The sequence below is a fragment of the Corvus hawaiiensis genome, chromosome 17 (assembly GCF_020740725.1).
Source record: "Corvus hawaiiensis isolate bCorHaw1 chromosome 17, bCorHaw1.pri.cur, whole genome shotgun sequence".
NCBI classification, from domain to species: Eukaryota; Metazoa; Chordata; class Aves; order Passeriformes; family Corvidae; genus Corvus; species Corvus hawaiiensis.
In genome coordinates this window covers 10,315,131-10,332,574 of record NC_063229.1, presented here as the reverse complement: position 1 = coordinate 10,332,574, position 17,444 = coordinate 10,315,131, and the positions used below count along the sequence as shown (strand labels likewise).

Sequence of the window (17,444 nt, the reverse complement as noted above, 5' to 3'; positions counted from 1 at the left end):
CAGCTGGCTTCCATGGGGCACCAGGGAGCTGGAGGTTCCTGAACAGCGTGGGAGGGATATTCCCACAGGAGTTCCTGTTGGTGCTGCTTTTAAGGATGCAGGAAAATCATGCACATGAGGATGTTCTCCTGCTTGCAAATACCCAGGAAGAGGCACAAGTTGTCTCAGGGAAAACACGCCTTGGGAACTGGGAAATGCAGGAGGAGCTGGAAGATGAGATTAAACTATCAGTGGGAAAACAGCCTTCCCCCGTGGCTGTGCTGTGCCTCGCAGGGATCCCCAGATCCTCTTCCAATTTGTGGAATGCCAAGGACACAGCACTTCAGAGAGCCCAGTACTGCAAAGACCTTTGGCATCAAATTGGTTTCTGTGGATGAAGCTGGTGGATGTGGGGTGTGCGGAGAGGGGTGAGGAGCCTTGGTGGCCTGTGCACAGTTTTGGGGATTTTAGCCCAGGGAGCCGGTCCATGTCCATGGCTGTCAGACCCGGACATGGGATGGGGAGAGTGTCTGGGGAGCAGGCAGGGTGAGTTCATGCAGAGCTCTCTGTAATTCAGCTTGATGTCAGCTCCTTGAGGCTCTGCCTGGGGACACTCAGTGCTGCAGAGCATCAGATGTTAATTAGGATCATTAAGGGCTTTGTGACACAAACAGCAGTGATGATATTTGTGCCTCTGGAGCTCTCCTGGGAAGGGCCTCGCACGATGCTGCCCTTCACAGAGACTATGTAGGGCCGCCTGTTCCCAGTACTGTCTCTTCCTGAAAGCCAAGCCAGAGGCACAGACAAGCTCAGGATGCCCCAGCACGCTGCTAATGCCTCCTCCAGGGAGGAAATGGCCCTTGGAAACATCCCCACAATGCTGTAGTGGCAGCACAACTCTCACACCACCTCCCTCCTTCTGCCTGGTCCATTGTACCATCTACTGCTCCTCCTCACACTCGGTGCTCCCACTCTTTTCCCCTCACAGCTCCTGGCTGTTGCTTTTTGGTCAATCCCAACTACTCAGCACCCACAGCCCTTTGGACTGGGACAGCTGCACTGAGTGGAGCTGGGAGAGGTGCACACGTTGCCTGGGGCTGCAAGATTGTGATTGAAGTCAAAACACTGCCCTGGGTGAAGACCATGAGTTTTGGGGCTTCTTGTGAGACCTGAGTCATGTCTGCGCTTCAATCAGGAAGAAATGTTGCTGTTGAGTTGTTTGGAAAAGGCGGGGGGATCCTGGGGACAGAGCAGCAGGTGGGGAGAGAAGGCAGTCTCAGTCACTGCTCCCAAGATGATGGGGTATGACAGAGACCAAAAGTGATGCTGCTCGCCCTTCCAGGAGACATGGGGTGCTCTATTTTCCTTCCTTTCAGTGGCATAACTAGGAGGTCAATTTAAGCCTATTTTGCATGGAAAAAAATATAATAAAGGTCCTGGAAAATGATTTTAGAATCTTGAGCTGGTTAAGGAGAGTGTCACAACTGCTGTGAGAGCTGTCGCTGCTTCAGGCTGGGGGAATCACCCAGGTCAAGGGGTGCAAGCTGGGGAAGGGCTGGGTGCTGGCTAACGCCCTGAATATGGGCTCCCAACTGCCCTCCTTCCTCCTTACTTCCATCCCAGGCCCTCCTGTGCCGACCCCACCATCTACTCTAGGTGGGACTACACAATCCCCACCCAACCCAGCCCCTCTCAATGACAGATGCACACACACACAGCTCCACACCTTTTGGGTTGGTTGGCTTGTTTTGGTTTTTTTTGGGAGGGGGGGGTTTGTCTGGTTTTGTTGGGTTGGTTTTTTTTCCACTGTGGATGTTGCACCAGTTTTATTGGTAAAATTAACATGAAGCCTCACAAACGCTGGAACATGCTTTTCCTTTTAAAGAATTTCCACTGGACCTTAATGGTGAGCATCCAGTCGTTGACATATAAACTCTTACAAGCTGATGTGCACACGTGCGCCCGGGGGAGACGGTGGCAGCGTCCTGGTGTCAGGGATGGTTTCTGCGCGATGCACTGGGAGCCCACGATTCATTTGCCAGCCTTCTGGGCCTTCTGGGCAGACTTGGTGACTTTCCCGGCTCCACCACTCTTCTTCTCCACGTTCTTGATGACGCCCACGGCCACGGTCTGCCGCATGTCACGGACAGCGAAGCGGCCTGAGGGACGGAGAGAGGGGGAATGCGAGTGAGACTCTGAGGCTGAGCTCTTCTGGGAGAGTGGTAGTGGGATCTACACCTCCACTCATGGTGCCATGTGTTACCCCTGCCCTTGGAGCAGGTTCCTGAGCTATAAATCCTTTCTCTGACCACCAGTACTGAGGCTCCCCTCTATTTAAATTAATATTTTTTAAACTTAAACCCCATCTCTTCTCTGCAAGCTCCCAGCATTGCTGAAGCTTCCAGATGTGCAATATCAACCTGATCTAGTGGAAAGTGTCCCTGACCATGGCAGGGGGTGGAACAAGATGGCTTTTTTATGTCCCTTCCAATCCAAACCATCCTAGAACTCAAGCATGGCACTTCCCTACTTTAAAAGGTGGCCTCCACTGAGCAAACTTCCCTCTTTCTTCTCCTGACTAGTTGTTTTAGGGCAGAGAGGAGGAAACTGGAAAAATGTTTCTGTGTTCAGAAACTATCAGGGTTTAGTAACTGTGAAGGAAACCTCGTTGCTCCCAGAGGGAAAACCCAGCCTTTGGAAACTCAGCTCGGCAGAGAGCCTGCCCCACCCCAGCCTACCAGCACATGGGGCAGCAACAAAACATCCTCAGCTCCCTCGCCATCCCGCTGGGAGAAGCTCAGCATGTCTGATGTGAGCTCTGCACCCACAGAGCCCTCATGCTCCTCCACAGGAGACCTCCAAAGAGCCGTTCCCTTACCAAGGGGTGGGTACTGGGAGAAGCTCTCCACACACATGGGCTTGCCAGGGATCATCTCCACGATGGCTGCATCACCCGACTTCAGGGACTTGGGGTTGTCCTCCAGCTTCTTGCCGGAGCGCCGGTCGATCTTCTCCTTCAGCTCGGCAAACTTGCAGGCGATGTGTGCAGTGTGGCAGTCAATGACGGGCGAGTAGCCAGCACTGATCTGGCCAGGGTGGTTCAGGATGATCACCTGAGGGACAGAGCAGTGTCATGGCAAGGCTGGGAGCTTGGGCATGGTGGCAAATGAGGCATGGTGGCATCACCAGCCCTGCTCACCTGAGACGTGAACTGCGCTGCCTCCTGCGGCGGGTCCGACTTGCTGTCCCCGCAGACGTTCCCGCGGCGGATGTCCTTCACTGAGACATTCTTCACATTGAAGCCAACGTTGTCCCCAGGCAGAGCCTCGCTCAGGGCCTCATGGTGCATCTCCACGGATTTCACCTCAGTGGTGATGTTCACAGGGGCAAAGGTGACCACCATGCCAGGCCGCAGGATTCCGGTCTCCACTCGGCCCACGGGGACTGTGCCAATCCCTGCAGAGACAAGGACAGAGTGCAGCAAAGTTCAATCTGCTTGGTCAGAGCTGGGCCAGAGCCTGGATTCAGCAAAAGCAAGACATCTTCAGTGGTTTTCACCAAAGAACATGTTTGCTCCTTGCCCAAAACCCCCAAGTTTTCAGCAGATCAACACTGGGGTATTGAAAATTGTTATGAGTCCATCCTTCCTACTCAAAGTTTTGTAAAAAAGAAGTAACCCACAGTCAGAAAGTCCTGCTCAATCCACATGCCCCAAAAGTTCTTCTCCTGGAGCAGCTGTGGCACCTCCTGCATGGAGGACTAGGACATCATAGCATGCGTGCAACAACACTGTACGCATCCCTGATGGCCACACCACCAGCTGTGACAGAAAATGAGGGTCAGAAAATGATTGGGATCTTTTACAGCCTGTGTCACCAGGAGACTTTGGGAAAACTCCCCTTTGGAGGCAGGTGAAGAATGATGGAGAGAAACAACATTGAAGAGATTGAGAAGGTTGGCTGGACCCATCTGCTCCTCCACATCCACCCTGCTGCCTCCACCTTCCCTCTTCCCACGGTGTCTCAGCTCCCCAAGGACCTGCCTCCCAGTAAAACCAGATCTCTTTGCCCCAGCTGAGCTAGGGGAGGACACAGACCTCTAACCACTTTTCATCTCCACTGCAAACAAGAGCAGCCTGCATAAAAAACCCTGCTAAATCCCATGTTCAACCCTTGCAGTGCATGTATCCTTGGAAAAGTGTGGGAATGGGCTGGAGAAGGCTGTGCCTGCCTAATCCAGCCCCAGGGAGTCAGCAGTGCTGTCCACTTATGCCAGCAGGTCAGAGAGCTCACAGGGTATTTATAGCTGAGCAAAGTGTCCCCATCACCTCTCCAGAGGGAAGGGGACACGCGTCAGCCACGGCGCTCCCTACATGGCTGGCACAGCTCGGCAGGAGGACGTGCCGATGATGGACACCAGCATTTGGGAAGCTTCGGCAGGTCACAGCCAAGCTCCACCAGCTTCAGCGGCCCTCCCTGCTGGTCTTGTCCCTCATCTGGGTCACAGAATGCTTTTTGCTGCCTCCAACTTGCCTGGCCAGCCATGATCTCTGGGACACACAAATTTGCAGCCATTTTGGCATCATGTGTTCCCTGGGGACAGCTCACAAACCTGCTGGTCCTTTCTGGTCCCTGGGCACCTTTGGGCACGTCCCCTCCACCCCAGACAGCCCAGGCTCAAATGGGGCCTTTGCCCTGCAGCTACCACCCTTTTCTCCAACATTATCTCTGGTTTGAAGAATCAAATCCCTCCAGTTTCCCAACACCTGGAAATGTCATTCCCAAATTCCCATGGAATGAAGACTCCAGTTAAGGCAGAGGAGTGGCAGGGCTCACCTCCAATCTTGTAGACATCCTGGAGGGGCAGGCGCAGGGGTTTGTCTGTGGGGCGGGTCGGGGGCAGGATGGTGTCCAGGGCCTCCAACAGGGACACGCCACTGGCGTTGCCTTCTTTGCGCTCCACCTTCCAGCCTTTGAACCAAGGCATCTGAGAAGAGAGCAGCAACAGAGAACCATGGAATCACAAGGTTGGATGAGACCTTAAAGACCATCTTTTTCCACCCCTCTGGCATGGGCAGGGACATCTTCCATGAGACCAGGTTGCTCCAAGGCCCATCCAGCTTGGCCTTGAACACTTACAACATTCACTGAGTGTGTCTGTCCTCAGCACCCAGAGGTGAACCCAGAGAGATGTCCCACCAGGACAACCTCCATACAGTCAGTCCTGCCATGTCCTGGCTTTACCAGGGGGCTGGGGAGCTCCTTCCACTCCACCATCCCTGCAGGCTTATTTGCCCCCCTTTGCTCAATCTCTCCCTCTGTCTTCTAGAAATGAGCAAGACATCCATTAATAGGAGAAAAAGGATGGAAGTGGTTAAAGCCAGCAAACTCACAGCCCCACTTCCAACACAATCCATGGGCACTGCACCAGCTGCCTGGATCCCAGCCTCCAGGAATGCTGCCTCCAGCACAGGGAACACAGGGTCTGCAGCCAAGTCCCAGCTACAAAGTGCTCAACCTTCAGTCCTGGGAACCAAGTTCCTTCAAGGCGAGCCCCAGACAAACGCTTCTCCCCACTCAGTCTTGCTATCACCCCCCCAAGGTCTGGATTCTAAACCCCTGGCTTGGGAGGATGCTGGAAACCCAGCTGCTGAGAGGCAGGATTGTTCTTCATAGATGTTCCCTTCTCCCGACCTTTGAAACTAAAAATTGGCCAGAAAGAGGTGGAGAGGAATGGAAATGTGCTCGGCAGCAGCCATGGTTTAATGCAGGGAACTGCAGTGCTTTATTGGGATGATGCTGCACATCTGGATGGTGTAGCAGCACCTGGAGCTTGCTAGCAAGAAAAATTTAGTCCTGGGTCTGAGACAACCCTAATACAACAAGCAGAGATCAGAGTCTGCAAGGCCATTCCCCTGCCTCTGCACAGAGAGGGTTAGACTGTATTTTCCCATTCCAGAGTCAAATGCTTCCCGTGTGTCCCAAATCCATCACACACTTTGTGGATGTGGCTTTTTTCCCTTACCAACACCAGTGGCACAGTGCAGTGGGCATGGGGAGCTGGGGTGAAGCAAGACCCCCAAAGTGCCCCCAGCTTCACAGCCATCCCTGGAGGATGTGGCTATGCCAAGGGTGGTTTCCTGTCCTGCAATCTGCACCAGCTTTGGGAAGGAGAGAGGGAAAGACTGGACACAGCCAGGGAATTCAGCCTGCATCCAAAGCATTCAGGGCAGCCCCCTTCAGAGGGTCATGTCTGACACCACTTGTCTTTCTTGGTGGCAGTGGCAGGAGGAGCCTGGGGACACTTTTGCAGCAGGTTCTTCCCAGGGCACTGCAGCTCTTGCCTTGCAGCCAGACCCAGCACCAGGCAACAGCTTGGCTAAATGAAAACTCCATCCAGGCATCGAGGGAGCCTCGTGTCATGTGCAGGATGACTCAGACCTTCCCCCATTCTGCTGTGGCAGTGCCCAAACGCCAGGCAGGGACCTGTGCCAGCAGCTGCCCCGTGGCCACCTGCCCACGGGCTCTGCTCTCGAGGATGACAGCCACCAAGTGCCCACAGCTCCCATCCCTCTGCCCCACACAGCTCTGGCACATGGGGAAATGACCACCTCTACCCATGACACCTGGCTGTCAGAGCCATCCCTCTCTCCAGGGAACTTCTGACAAGCCAAGAATCAGATAAAGACTTAGACACCTTCCGGGAACAAATCTCTTCGAAACCTCAGCATGGCCTCAGGGTGAAAAGCGTCTGTAAAACCTGGTTTGTGCTGCCTCCTATGGCCACCCAAATAAAACCACGGTCATGTATTCCCCAAATCTGCTTCCCAAGGAGCAATTCCTACTCTACCACTCCTATGGCAAAAGCAGGATCTGACCAAATCCTGCAGGTAGACAGGCTCCGGCCCCCCAAAATAACAGCTGAGCTCCAGCTCTTCTTCACTCAAAGTCTATTGTACAGAGCAGTTGCCTTTCCCTGACTTTCCCCAGCCCATGAGCACCTCAACACCCCCACCCACGCACCCCAGTGTTGAAGCTGCAGCCCCAGGCCACCACACTCCCTAGCACCAGAGACTGGGTGTGTTTGGGTTGCAGCATCCCATGGGGTGAAAGTCTCCCAAACCACATGGAACGGCCCCATTCTGCCAGCTGCAGCATCACAAAGCTGCTTCACAGAACACCCCATTTCCCAAAAAGCTCTCGAGTGCAAAACTTTGATGGAAGCACGGCCCAGCTGTCATTTTTTTGCAGCTGGCCCTGGGATTCTGTGCAACAGGGATGTGGGCTGGAGTCTCCCACACAGAGCTGGTTCCAGCCTGATATACCACCACACCCCCCTTGCTCAGAGGCAACAGGAGCTGCAGGGACATCATGGCTCTAATCCCCACTTTCTGATAAGTCCCCTGACAGACAGACAAGTCACTTGACTGCCTTGTGCTTCAGTGAAACCTGTCCAGAAATTACAAGTGAAAATAATCAGAGCTTTTTCAGGCGAGGAAGGAGAGAAGAGACATCTACACCAGGTTCCTGCTTAAGCTTTCCTAGAGATGGTGCAATGTGGGGAGGAGGAGTCTGTCCCTGCACCCTCTCCAGCAGAGCTCATGCTGTTCCAGACCAGGCCAGGTTTTCTTCCCAATTCCCCAGCTCAGGCAGCACCCAGAAGCCAGCTGCCTCCTTAGGACAAAGGAGAGAGTTATTTCACCCCCTGCCTTCTGTCAGGCAGCACATTACACTGGGAACCTGCCCTGAGACCCCTCTGGAGGAAGGGGCCCACTGAGCTCCTGCTCTGTGCCTCCCCTCTGCAGCCTATTAATAGGAGAATTGTTCAGGATCATCTTCCCAGCCCAGCAGCTGCTGACATTTGGAGCCTGCCTGATTGAGGCACCCAGGAACCATGGGGCTGGGTTTGGCATGGCCGTGGCTGACCTTTATCCCAGCTCTGCTCCTCAGGGAACAGGAATCTCCCAAGCACCCCGATAATTCCTTCCTTCCAAACCATCCCAAGTGAGCTGCCCTTCCTGTGCAGGGCAGGAGCTGTGTTTTGTGACTGTGTGAGCTTGCATTGCAGAATTCCCCTCACCCAGGCTTGTGATCCCTGACCTCCCTCAGTTGCTGCTGGACTCATGGATTGCCTCCCTTGTCACAAAGCCCTGCCCTGTAATCCACAGGTGATGTCCTGAAGTCCCCCTAAGCATCAAATTTCCCATTGGTTTCACAAGAGATTCCTGGGGTCTGAGCAACTTGCTCAAGGTCACACAGAAGTCATCAGAAGAGCAGGGACCTTCCTCTGGCCAGGACTTTCCAGCCCATCACTTCTTTAGAAGACTAAGCCTGGGGTAGCTTTTCCTTCAACAAAACCAGTGTCAGAATAACAAGTGTTATGGGCAGCCTGTCTGCCAAAACCTCCATCCTTCCTAAGCTCTTCCTTCTGTTGTGTGAACTGATGGCACAGGCCCCCCCCAGAGCACCCTGCCTTTGTCTCCCCACCATCCTCATCACAGAGGGAGTAAAAACCAACTGGAAAAGGAGCAGCCCCAAATGGATGCTCTACAGAACTTTGGGTTTGGCATGGAAAACCTGGTACTTCCTCAAGAAAACATCACCTGTGGGAGTGAGATCCCAGCACTGGAACTGGAGGTTTGGCCATGGCAGTGACACAGAGCATCAGTGGGAAAGGGGACTGAGACCCAGCATGAGGGAGCCTGGCTGCAGGGGGGAGCTGCTCCAAGCCTGACACCAGACTGTGTTATTCCCCTCAGAAAACAATGCCCTAAAAACACATCTGCTGCTCCTGCTGAGAGTGACAATTGCTGCTCTAACGTCACTGTGAGTTCTGACAAGGCAAAAACTTCAAGTCCCGGCCCAGAAGCAAAGCCAGCAAGATCATCTCCTGAAGATGCTCATGTTTAGCTGCTGGGGTGCCTGGCCAGGGCACAGCACCCATGAACAGTGAGCCCATTCATCCTGCCCAGGGCCAAGCAGAGCTCCATAGCACATCATCTGTGCTGCCAGCATGGGCCTTTGTGCACAACGGGCACATGAAACGTTTGCAGAGCACAGAGTTCATCTTCAGCCCGGGTCAGGATCCCCGGGGTGGGGGGAGAAGTCTAACACAAGGCACACTTACATTGGGAGAGGGCTCCAGCATGTTGTCTCCATGCCAGCCCGAGATGGGCACGAAGGGAACTGTGGCCGGGTTGTAGCCGATCTTCTTGATGTAGGCGCTGACCTCCTTGACGATTTCATCGTAGCGTTTCTCGCTGTAAGGGGGCTCTGTGGAATCCATCTTGTTGATGCCCACGATGAGCTGCTTCACCCCCAGGGTGTAAGCCAGCAGGGCGTGCTCGCGGGTCTGCCCGTTCTTGGAGATGCCAGCTTCAAACTCACCCACGCCGGCAGCGACGATCAGGACAGCGCAGTCAGCCTAGGGGGAGAGAGCAAATGAGCTGCTGCTGTCCCCAGAGAGCATGGCCCTGGTGACACTCCTGAGGGCTTTGAGGGAGTTCCAGATGACTCCCTGCCAGCTGCTACCCATAATCCTGCTGATCCACCTCAAAACTGACCCAGCTGTGCTATTTCCGACTTGCCAGACCCACATTGTGCATTGCGAGTGGGAAACCGGGGTGGATCCCTCTTGGATGCAAGACTCTGACCAGGACCTCATCTTGATCATCTACAGACAAGGTTTTATTTAAAACCCCCCTGAAGTCTTACAAAAAACCTCTCTGGGTGATGGGTGTGACTCCAGCCATGGAAACTGTTCCCCAGATTACTTTTGTACCCAGAATACACAGCAGAAGCTGCCTGGGTTTGGCAAAAAGCCAGGCCCAGCCCAGCTGGCACCTCAATGGAAATCTCACTGGGCATGTGCTGGGGTTCACCCAGCACCCACCAGTCACAGGGAGATGCAGGAATGTCCCACAGTGCAATGAAAGGAAACCACCCTACTCAGGAAGGGTAGACCATTGGGTCTGGCAATATGATGTGCGACAAAGACAGCTGTTTTGAGGAAAAGGAAGGAGAAAAGATCTGTGGGGCCTCCTTTATCCAATAAAACCTAGTGGACTGTTGGAAGTTTCCTGTATATCTCATTTGGCTGAGGCTAAAATAATGTGGAGATACCCTCACACAAAGGCCTGTAGCTCACAGTATCCCAGATCCCAGGCAGGCCACATTCATCCCACCTTCTCACGTGGGTGGAAATGGGGTGGAGAAACCCCCTCTTTGTGCCCAAAGACACCCTTTGTCCCAGACACCCAGGGAGGTGCAGGACCCTGGCGTGCTGGGTCTCTGGTGCCATCAGTCTCTTGGGTGGACCCTGCTGGACACTCCTCAATGTTTTCTCTCTCAACTCCCCACCTCCAAAAGGACTCCCACTGCACCTATGTGACCTTGGGCTTGTGAACAAGGCTCAGCCTCCCCCCTCCAGCAGCCCCCGCCCCCTGGGCCCCATTTCTCACCTGGGAGGTTCCAGTGATCATGTTCTTGATGAAGTCCCTGTGGCCAGGGGCATCAATGATGGTGATGTAGTACTTAGTGGTCTCAAACTTCCACAGCGAGATGTCAATGGTGATGCCACGCTCACGCTCGGCCTTCAGCTTGTCCAGCACCCAGGCGTATTTGAAGGACCCCTTCCCCATCTAGCCAACACAGAGGCAAGAACCAGTGAGAAACCCAAGCCCACAGCACTGCTGATGGCCTCCCACCCATCAGGGCACTTCCCAAGCTCACACAGGGTCACACTGCAAACATTAAAGGCAAAATTCCCTAAATTCAGTGAGAGCTGTGGTCTATTTACTAATAAATACAGGGGAAAGGAGACGTTGTTCTCAACATGTTCCTCAACAGGATGCAGGAGAGGTTGGAATGAAGTGAATTTGTGAGTAGGGCTGGATGGGCAGGACCTGAAGGCAGCAACCCATGAGGACTCCTCCATGAAACACCAGGATACTGCACTGCTGCTGGGAAATCCTGTACAGAGACATGGAAAGCTGCTTCTTGTCACACTAGATGTCTCTGAGAGGATATTTATATACTTATCCCATCTCCTCACCTTAATGGAGTTATTGAAAAAGGTCTGTTTATGGGATTTATTTTATTTCCCATGGTTTCACAGAGATGCATATGAAGGGACATGGTCTAGTGGTGGGCTTGGCAGTGCTAGGTTAATGGTTGGACTCAATGATCTTAGAGGGCTTTTCCAACCTAAATGATTCTCTGATTCTGTGATTTTAATCCATGACTCAGACCTGTGAGGCAGCTGGTTAGGGGGAAAGGGCATTGCTGCATGAGCGAGCCCAAAACTGGCAGGGGTGTAGGAGTGGAATGGGTTAAAAGAAAATGAAATGAGGGATGGTTGCTACGAGCAGAACAGAAATGTGATTGATTTTTGCCACAGAGTGTGCAAATTCACAGGAAAAGCTACTGTGAGCTGCAGCCAGACCAACTGTCGTTGCCAAATGGCCAAAATCTCAGCCAACATTGTAATGCAGGAAATCATGCTGGGGGAGATTAGCTCCAGTAAATCTTTCTGCCAGTGATAAAGCACATTCCCTGGTAAAACCACAGTGGCACTTCTGAAGTGCCTTCTCCTTTGGGTTGGAGCCCTTTGACGTCATGGCACCAGGGAGAGCTGGATTTCCCTCCAGCATGGAGGTCATGCTCCCAGTCTGAGCTGGGATCCTGCCGAGGTGGAGATGGGGCACAACAAGCCCACCCTTGCTGACCCCGCTGTGTGCTGGGGCAGCCAGAGGAGCCTGGCCAAAGCGAGGGGTTCAATGGGCCGCGGCCTTCAGCTCTTGGCCTCAGATACAAGGGAGTTTTAAGGCAGAGAAAGGAATTTAGGTCATTTGCAGACGATTTAATGGTCTACTGCTATGCAAGGTCAGAGCTGTGATACCCTGCTCCCATCCATCCATCCCTCCGTTCTCTGCAACCACAGTTTCTTCTGGCCCATTACCAATCACCGGTCAGAGGGAAGCACTTCCCAGTGGCAGGTACCAAAGGCTCCAGTGATGAGCCTCCCCAAGAAAGAGAAGGCAGCATCATGTCTAAACCTGGCCTGCCCACACCATGCCTGGGGGCTGGTCTGCTCCATCTCCCACACTCCAGCCCTGTTTCCAGCCAGCACAAGGAATTAATGGTGACAGCCTGTTTCATAACAGCTGAGTGCTGCAATGACTTTGCAGCTTGCTCTGGAGGATTACAGGCAAAATCCTAAAGCCAGGGGCAAGACTTCCCCTCCTCAGAGGGGATGCCAGGTCGAGGAGGTGATGCCCCATCTCCACTGGGAAGCTGTGAGCTCTCACTGGGATGGAAAAATCCAGAATCAAGTCTCTGCTCCTGAGCATCCTCCTGACACTGGATTTAGGGAGGGGGTAGAGCAGGAGCTTGGAGGTTTTTAGAATCAAATAATGGTTTGGGTTGGAAAAGACCTCACAGGTCATCTCATTCCAACCCCCCTGCCATGGACAGGGGCACCTTCCACTAGACCAGGTTGCTCCAAATCTCATCCAACTTGGCCTTGAACACTTCCAGGGATGGGGCCTAGTTAACCCTTTCCAGCATGCACATCAAACTCCCCCTTCCCAGGGAACAGGGTGGAGTCATCAGAGTGTGCTCATTTACTGCTGGGGATGGAGATACAGCAGGGAATGGTGCATTTGTGCATTGCATTAACAATGGGCTCTTCTCGGGCAGGAGGTCAATCAGCACATCCCGCAGCCTCTCCCCCATCAGCAGCCTATTCCCTCCCTTCCGGAAGGGGAAACTGAGGCACAGAGTAGACCCCTGGCTCTCCCATGGCAGATAAGTGGGAATCAGCACCTTCTTGCCATCAGCCATGTCCACACACACAACCAGCTGCTCATCACGTGTGAGACCCCCCCCCAGAGCTCAGCATCACACGTAACGTGAAGACAAATGAGATCCTTTATTTAGCAAGCAGTTTCCCTCCTTTCACGGGGTGTATTCAGTTACCCAGAGCTGGTGTTGAAAAACCCAGGGTATTATCTAGCTCTGCACAATACCTTCCCTGTTCAGTGCCAGAAATAGCCTGATTTTCCCTGATCAAACCCCAGCGGAGGGACAGCTTTCTATTTGGAGGCCACAAATACTGATTATTTATTTTTTTTAAAAACAGAACAACTCCTCTTTCAGAGATACTGTTACTTCTGCCCTTGAATCAGAAGAAAAAAAAGGGAGAAATCCTCACTCTTTTCTCTTAAATAAAATAACAGACCCTGGGTTTTTTGTTGGCTTTTTGGGTGCACGCAGGCCTCCATTTCCTGTGAATGCCACCTAATGGAAGCAAACCCTTCCCCAGCCCTGCATCAGAAAATGGAGTCTGTAAGCTCAGTCAATAGGCTATTAATAGCAGCCTCCAGTGCCCGCGGATCCTGGCAAGTCAGTGAAAGTGTCTGTTCAATTAAAACCACTGCAATCACATCGACGATAACCTTATCATGCCTTATCTGACCTTATAGGTAAAGGGGGGAATTTATGGAAGGATATCAGCAATCATTTTAAATCAAGGGAAAGGGATCATTTTGTATGAAGGAATAGGCTCTTTGCTCAAGGATGGGGAAAAAAGGCTGAAAGTAAGGCAGGAAAATAAGGGATTTAGCTCAGATGCTATCAGCAAATTAAAAGGTTAAGACAGACAGCAAAATGTGAAATCAAGAGTGGCAGCTCTGTAAATTTTTTTTTGGTGACTGAAATGTGGGATCTTGACCAAAAAAAAAAAAAAAAAAAAAAGAGAAAGGAGAAAGGAGGGGTATCTGCATTAAAGATTCCCAGAGCGATGACGACAAGCCATCTTCTGAGTGACAGGAGCTGCCCTATGGATAACACAGCCAGGCTGTTCCCGGCTCACCCACCTCTCTAGAATTTACCATCATTAATTTCTCAGTACTCCCAATTCACATTTTTCTTCCCAAGACTGTTTCTTCCTCTTTAACCTCGGGCTTTGCCACATTGCAGGTATCGGGTGGTGCTTTGCTGTGTGACAGCTTCTAAATGCACACACGATAAAACTGTTACAAATGCCCCCATTATAAGGGTCAAACAAAAGAATTTAACTTAAATGCTCAGATTTCTAGCCAGCTTTTCTGTAGCATAGGCTACCAATCAAACTACACACCAGACCACCTGCCTGAGGAAAATGGGAATGGGGTTTTTCAACCGGATCAAATGAGTGGTTCAGCTGATGCTGCACCTTGTCCCCAGCAGGCACTGGAAGCTGATGCTTGGGAGTGAAATTCAGGCAGCCCTGACCTCGGCAGTGAGGGATTATCAGGTTTTCCCCCCCGTGCACCGTATTTAAAAGGAATTTCATGCCTTGAAGCAGCATGATTTGTGGCTTTTCCAGAATCCTGGTGATTACTGCTGGTTCCCTAACCCATCTTGCAGACCTCGCCGTGCCCCTGCCCTCATTAACAGCCGGCAGCTGGGAGTCCCCCAGCTCCGGAAAAGAGGGTGGCGAGCGCCCAAATGGCCTATTTTCCCAAGGCCAGAGAAGTCGGGAAGACCCAGGGGTGCAAAGGGAGAAAAATAGATGGGAACAAAGGGAGAAATAGAAGGTAAGAGAAGGGCAGCACCAGCAAAAGGGGAATACTGCCTGCGGGATACTCGCGGGGATCAGCGTGGAGCATCCCCGCGGGAGGGAATGCGGGCTGGGGGCAGGCTGAGGGGCGGACTCCTCACCTCGGCAGCCTCCTTCTCAAATTTCTCAATGGTCCGTTTGTCGATGCCCCCGCATTTGTAGATGAGGTGCCCGGTGGTGGTGGATTTCCCAGAGTCCACATGCCCGATGACGACGATGTTGATGTGCGTCTTCTCCTTCCCCATGCTGCTGGGCTACGCGGGGCTGGCCGGGGCGGGCGGCGCTGGGGAGGGCGGTGGGAACGCAGCTGCCTTTTGGGGGAGGCTGCGGGGGAAGAGGCAGGCGTCAAAAGAGCCCCCCTGTGCCAGCCCCCTCCCAGCCCTTCGGGAAAGGCTGTCCTCCCCTCGCCCCACCTTCCCGCTGGACCAACGCGCCCGGGGGTGCCCGGCCTCGTCTGGCAGCTCTGCCCGTGCTGGGTCAGAGCCAGCCTGCCCCCGGAGGAGGCCAGCCGGGCTATTTCGGGCTGCCACGTCCAGCCTCCAAGTCTCAGCAAGATGCCGTGTTTTTCGGCATCTTGCCCTCCACCGCCCTCGCGGAGACCCCCAGTTCCCAGGGCTACGTCATCGATACTTCGAAGGTGCCCTTCCTCCCTGGAAAACCTCCCTGCGACTCAGCGCTGCTTCCGCTGCCTTCTCGCTCTTTCCAAACCCGAGGGCATCTCCTCCATGTCGTGGGTGCCCTGGGAGGAGCCGAGGGTGCCCGTCCTCCCGGGCTGCCCTCACCACTCCCCAGCTGGGCACAGTTCAGGTGACAACTGGGCGTCTGCAAAATGGGGTGGACAAAAATAGCCCTCGCCTGCTCCCCCAAGCAGGGCTGCCAACAGTGGGGCTGCCGAGGGCTCCTCTGAGCCTGCACTGGGGGGGTTTATTATATTTTGCTGCCATGAAACTGGATGGAACAGAGGGAGGAGGCTAAAAACGCAAACGGATGTATCCGGGGAGCTGTCCTGGCATCTCCCGGCGTTGCCATGACTCTGCAGCTGCACACAAACCGGGCACAATTAGGAGCTTTAATCTGACGTCTAATAAAATCCAATTTCACGAATCTGCCCATAGAAGTAAAGGAGGTCAGGAGGAGTTTGCTGCTCTAATAGCGATTCAGTCATGCGGGTGATAACATTCCCAGCGAGAAGCTTCCCTGGGCAGCAGGAGCCGCGGCTGTCCCGTCCCTCCTGCCCTTGAACCCAGCCAGCCCGGATCTGGCCGTTTTGCGGCTCCACTGTGATGCCCGGTCCCGGAGCTCCCAGTCCTGGGTGCGGGTCCCTCTCCCCCCTGCAGACCCCTGGCACACGGGGGGAGATGCAGGATCTCTTTGGGAATTGGGGATTTTTTTTTTTTATTCCTTCCCTAGGGAGCTAAAGGCATCCCTGCCCATGGCAGGGGGGTTGGAACGAGATGATCTTTAAGGTCCTTCCAACCCAAATCATTCGAGGATTCTATGATTCTAAAGGCAGGGTGGGGGGAACAAGGGGGGAGCTCGGGGGGATTATCAGGTTTTCCTCCTCATGCACAACCTTTAGAAGGATTTTCATGTTCTGAAGCACCACGGCTTGCGTGTTATTTCCCACCTGCGGGAAGACGCACCTGCGGGATGAAGGAATGGTCCAGCCCCATCCTTTCCCTTCTCGGGGTACCCCCCACCCCAGGGGCTGACAGCACCCACGCACGGGGTGGGGAGGGCACTGATCCCCCGCAGCCCCTGGGGCAGGACACCCCCCCTGCATCCCGGTTGTCCCCCCCATCCCGCCGGGGTCCCGCAGCTCTTACCGGGGCGGCGGTCGGGGCGGCCAGAGGCTGCCGGCTTGGGCTCCGCCGCCTTTATCTCCGCGGGAGGGGCCCACCTATCGACGGCGGCAGCGCAATGCAGCGGCCCCCCCGCACTACGGCAATGCGGTACCGGGCGGGGGAGGAGGAGGAGGAGGCGCGGGGGGGACGGGGGGAGGAGGAGGAGGAGGAGGAGAAGAAGAGAGAGGCGGGAGAGACGGGGGACTGGGAGGGAATGTGTAGGGATGGGAGGGAGGTGGAAGGATGGGAGATAAAGGGATGGGGGAAATGGAAAGGTGGGGAGAGATGGAAGGGTGGAAGACGGACGGATGGGAAGATGCAAGGCTGAAGTCAAAGGGAAACAGTGAGACGGAAGACGGAGAGAGGGGAGGAATGTGGAAGGATAAAAGATGGAGAGACAGGAGACACAGAAGATGAAGGCGTGAGAGGGAGGTGGAGAGATTGGAGGCAGAAGGATGGAAAGATGGGAAAAATGGAGGAGAAATGGAGAGGTGGAGGAATAGAAAATGGAGGGATGGGAAGAAGACTGAAATCAGAGGGAAAGAGCAGGATGGAAGATAGAGGGATGGGGGTAAGATGGGAGGATAAAAGATGGAGAAATAGGAGAGCTGGAAGATGAAGACATGAGAGGGAGATGAAGGGATGGAGGAGATGGAGAGACTAGAGATAGAGAGAAGGGGGGAAGACAGGTAGATGGAGGCAAGGGCTTTTTGGAAGACAGGAGAAATTATGGAAGGGGGGGCTTGGACCCCCTGTGGCAGCCTGGGAGAGAAGGGACAGGGTTGGGATTGGAGGGGGCCACCAAATCCCACATCCCTTGCTCTGCCCCCACTGGGGCCAGTGGTGCAGAAGGGCTGTGCTCCCACAGGGGCTGGGAGGAGAGGGGTCCCTGCAGGGCACAAACACAACCATGGGCAGATGCTGAGGGCACTGCCCCACATCTCTGCCTCCCTGGGAACGCATCAGCCCAGGAGCAAGTGGCAAAGCAAGGGACAAACTGAGCAAAACAGATTTCTGCAC

At 53.9% G+C, this 17,444-nt stretch overlaps 1 protein-coding gene across 1 annotated transcript; it reads right to left on the bottom strand.

Moving 5' to 3' along the window:
* Nucleotides 1–1,790: 1,790 nt before the first annotated feature.
* On the bottom strand, nucleotides 1,791–14,904 carry EEF1A2 (eukaryotic translation elongation factor 1 alpha 2). Its single transcript, XM_048321859.1, has 7 exons — nucleotides 14,682–14,904; nucleotides 10,439–10,618; nucleotides 9,106–9,402; nucleotides 4,815–4,965; nucleotides 3,179–3,435; nucleotides 2,858–3,092; nucleotides 1,791–2,138 (listed from the first exon to the last, which is right to left on the bottom strand). Exons 1-7 carry the CDS (start codon nucleotides 14,823–14,825, stop codon nucleotides 2,011–2,013), a joined length of 1,392 nt encoding a protein of 463 aa, XP_048177816.1. The 5' UTR covers nucleotides 14,826–14,904; the 3' UTR covers nucleotides 1,791–2,010.
* Nucleotides 14,905–17,444: the final 2,540 nt, after the last annotated feature.

Coding starts and splice junctions, on each gene's coding strand:
- EEF1A2 (XM_048321859.1), bottom strand. CDS start 14,825: ATGGGGAAGGAGAAGACGCACATCAACATCGTCGTCATCGGGCATGTG. Junction 10,619..14,681: donor TTGAGAAGGAGGCTGCCGAG/GTGAGGAGTCCG, acceptor TGTGTTGGCTAG/ATGGGGAAGGGGTCCTTCAA. Junction 4,966..9,105: donor TGCTGGAGCCCTCTCCCAAT/GTAAGTGTGCCT, acceptor CTCTCTTCTCAG/ATGCCTTGGTTCAAAGGCTG.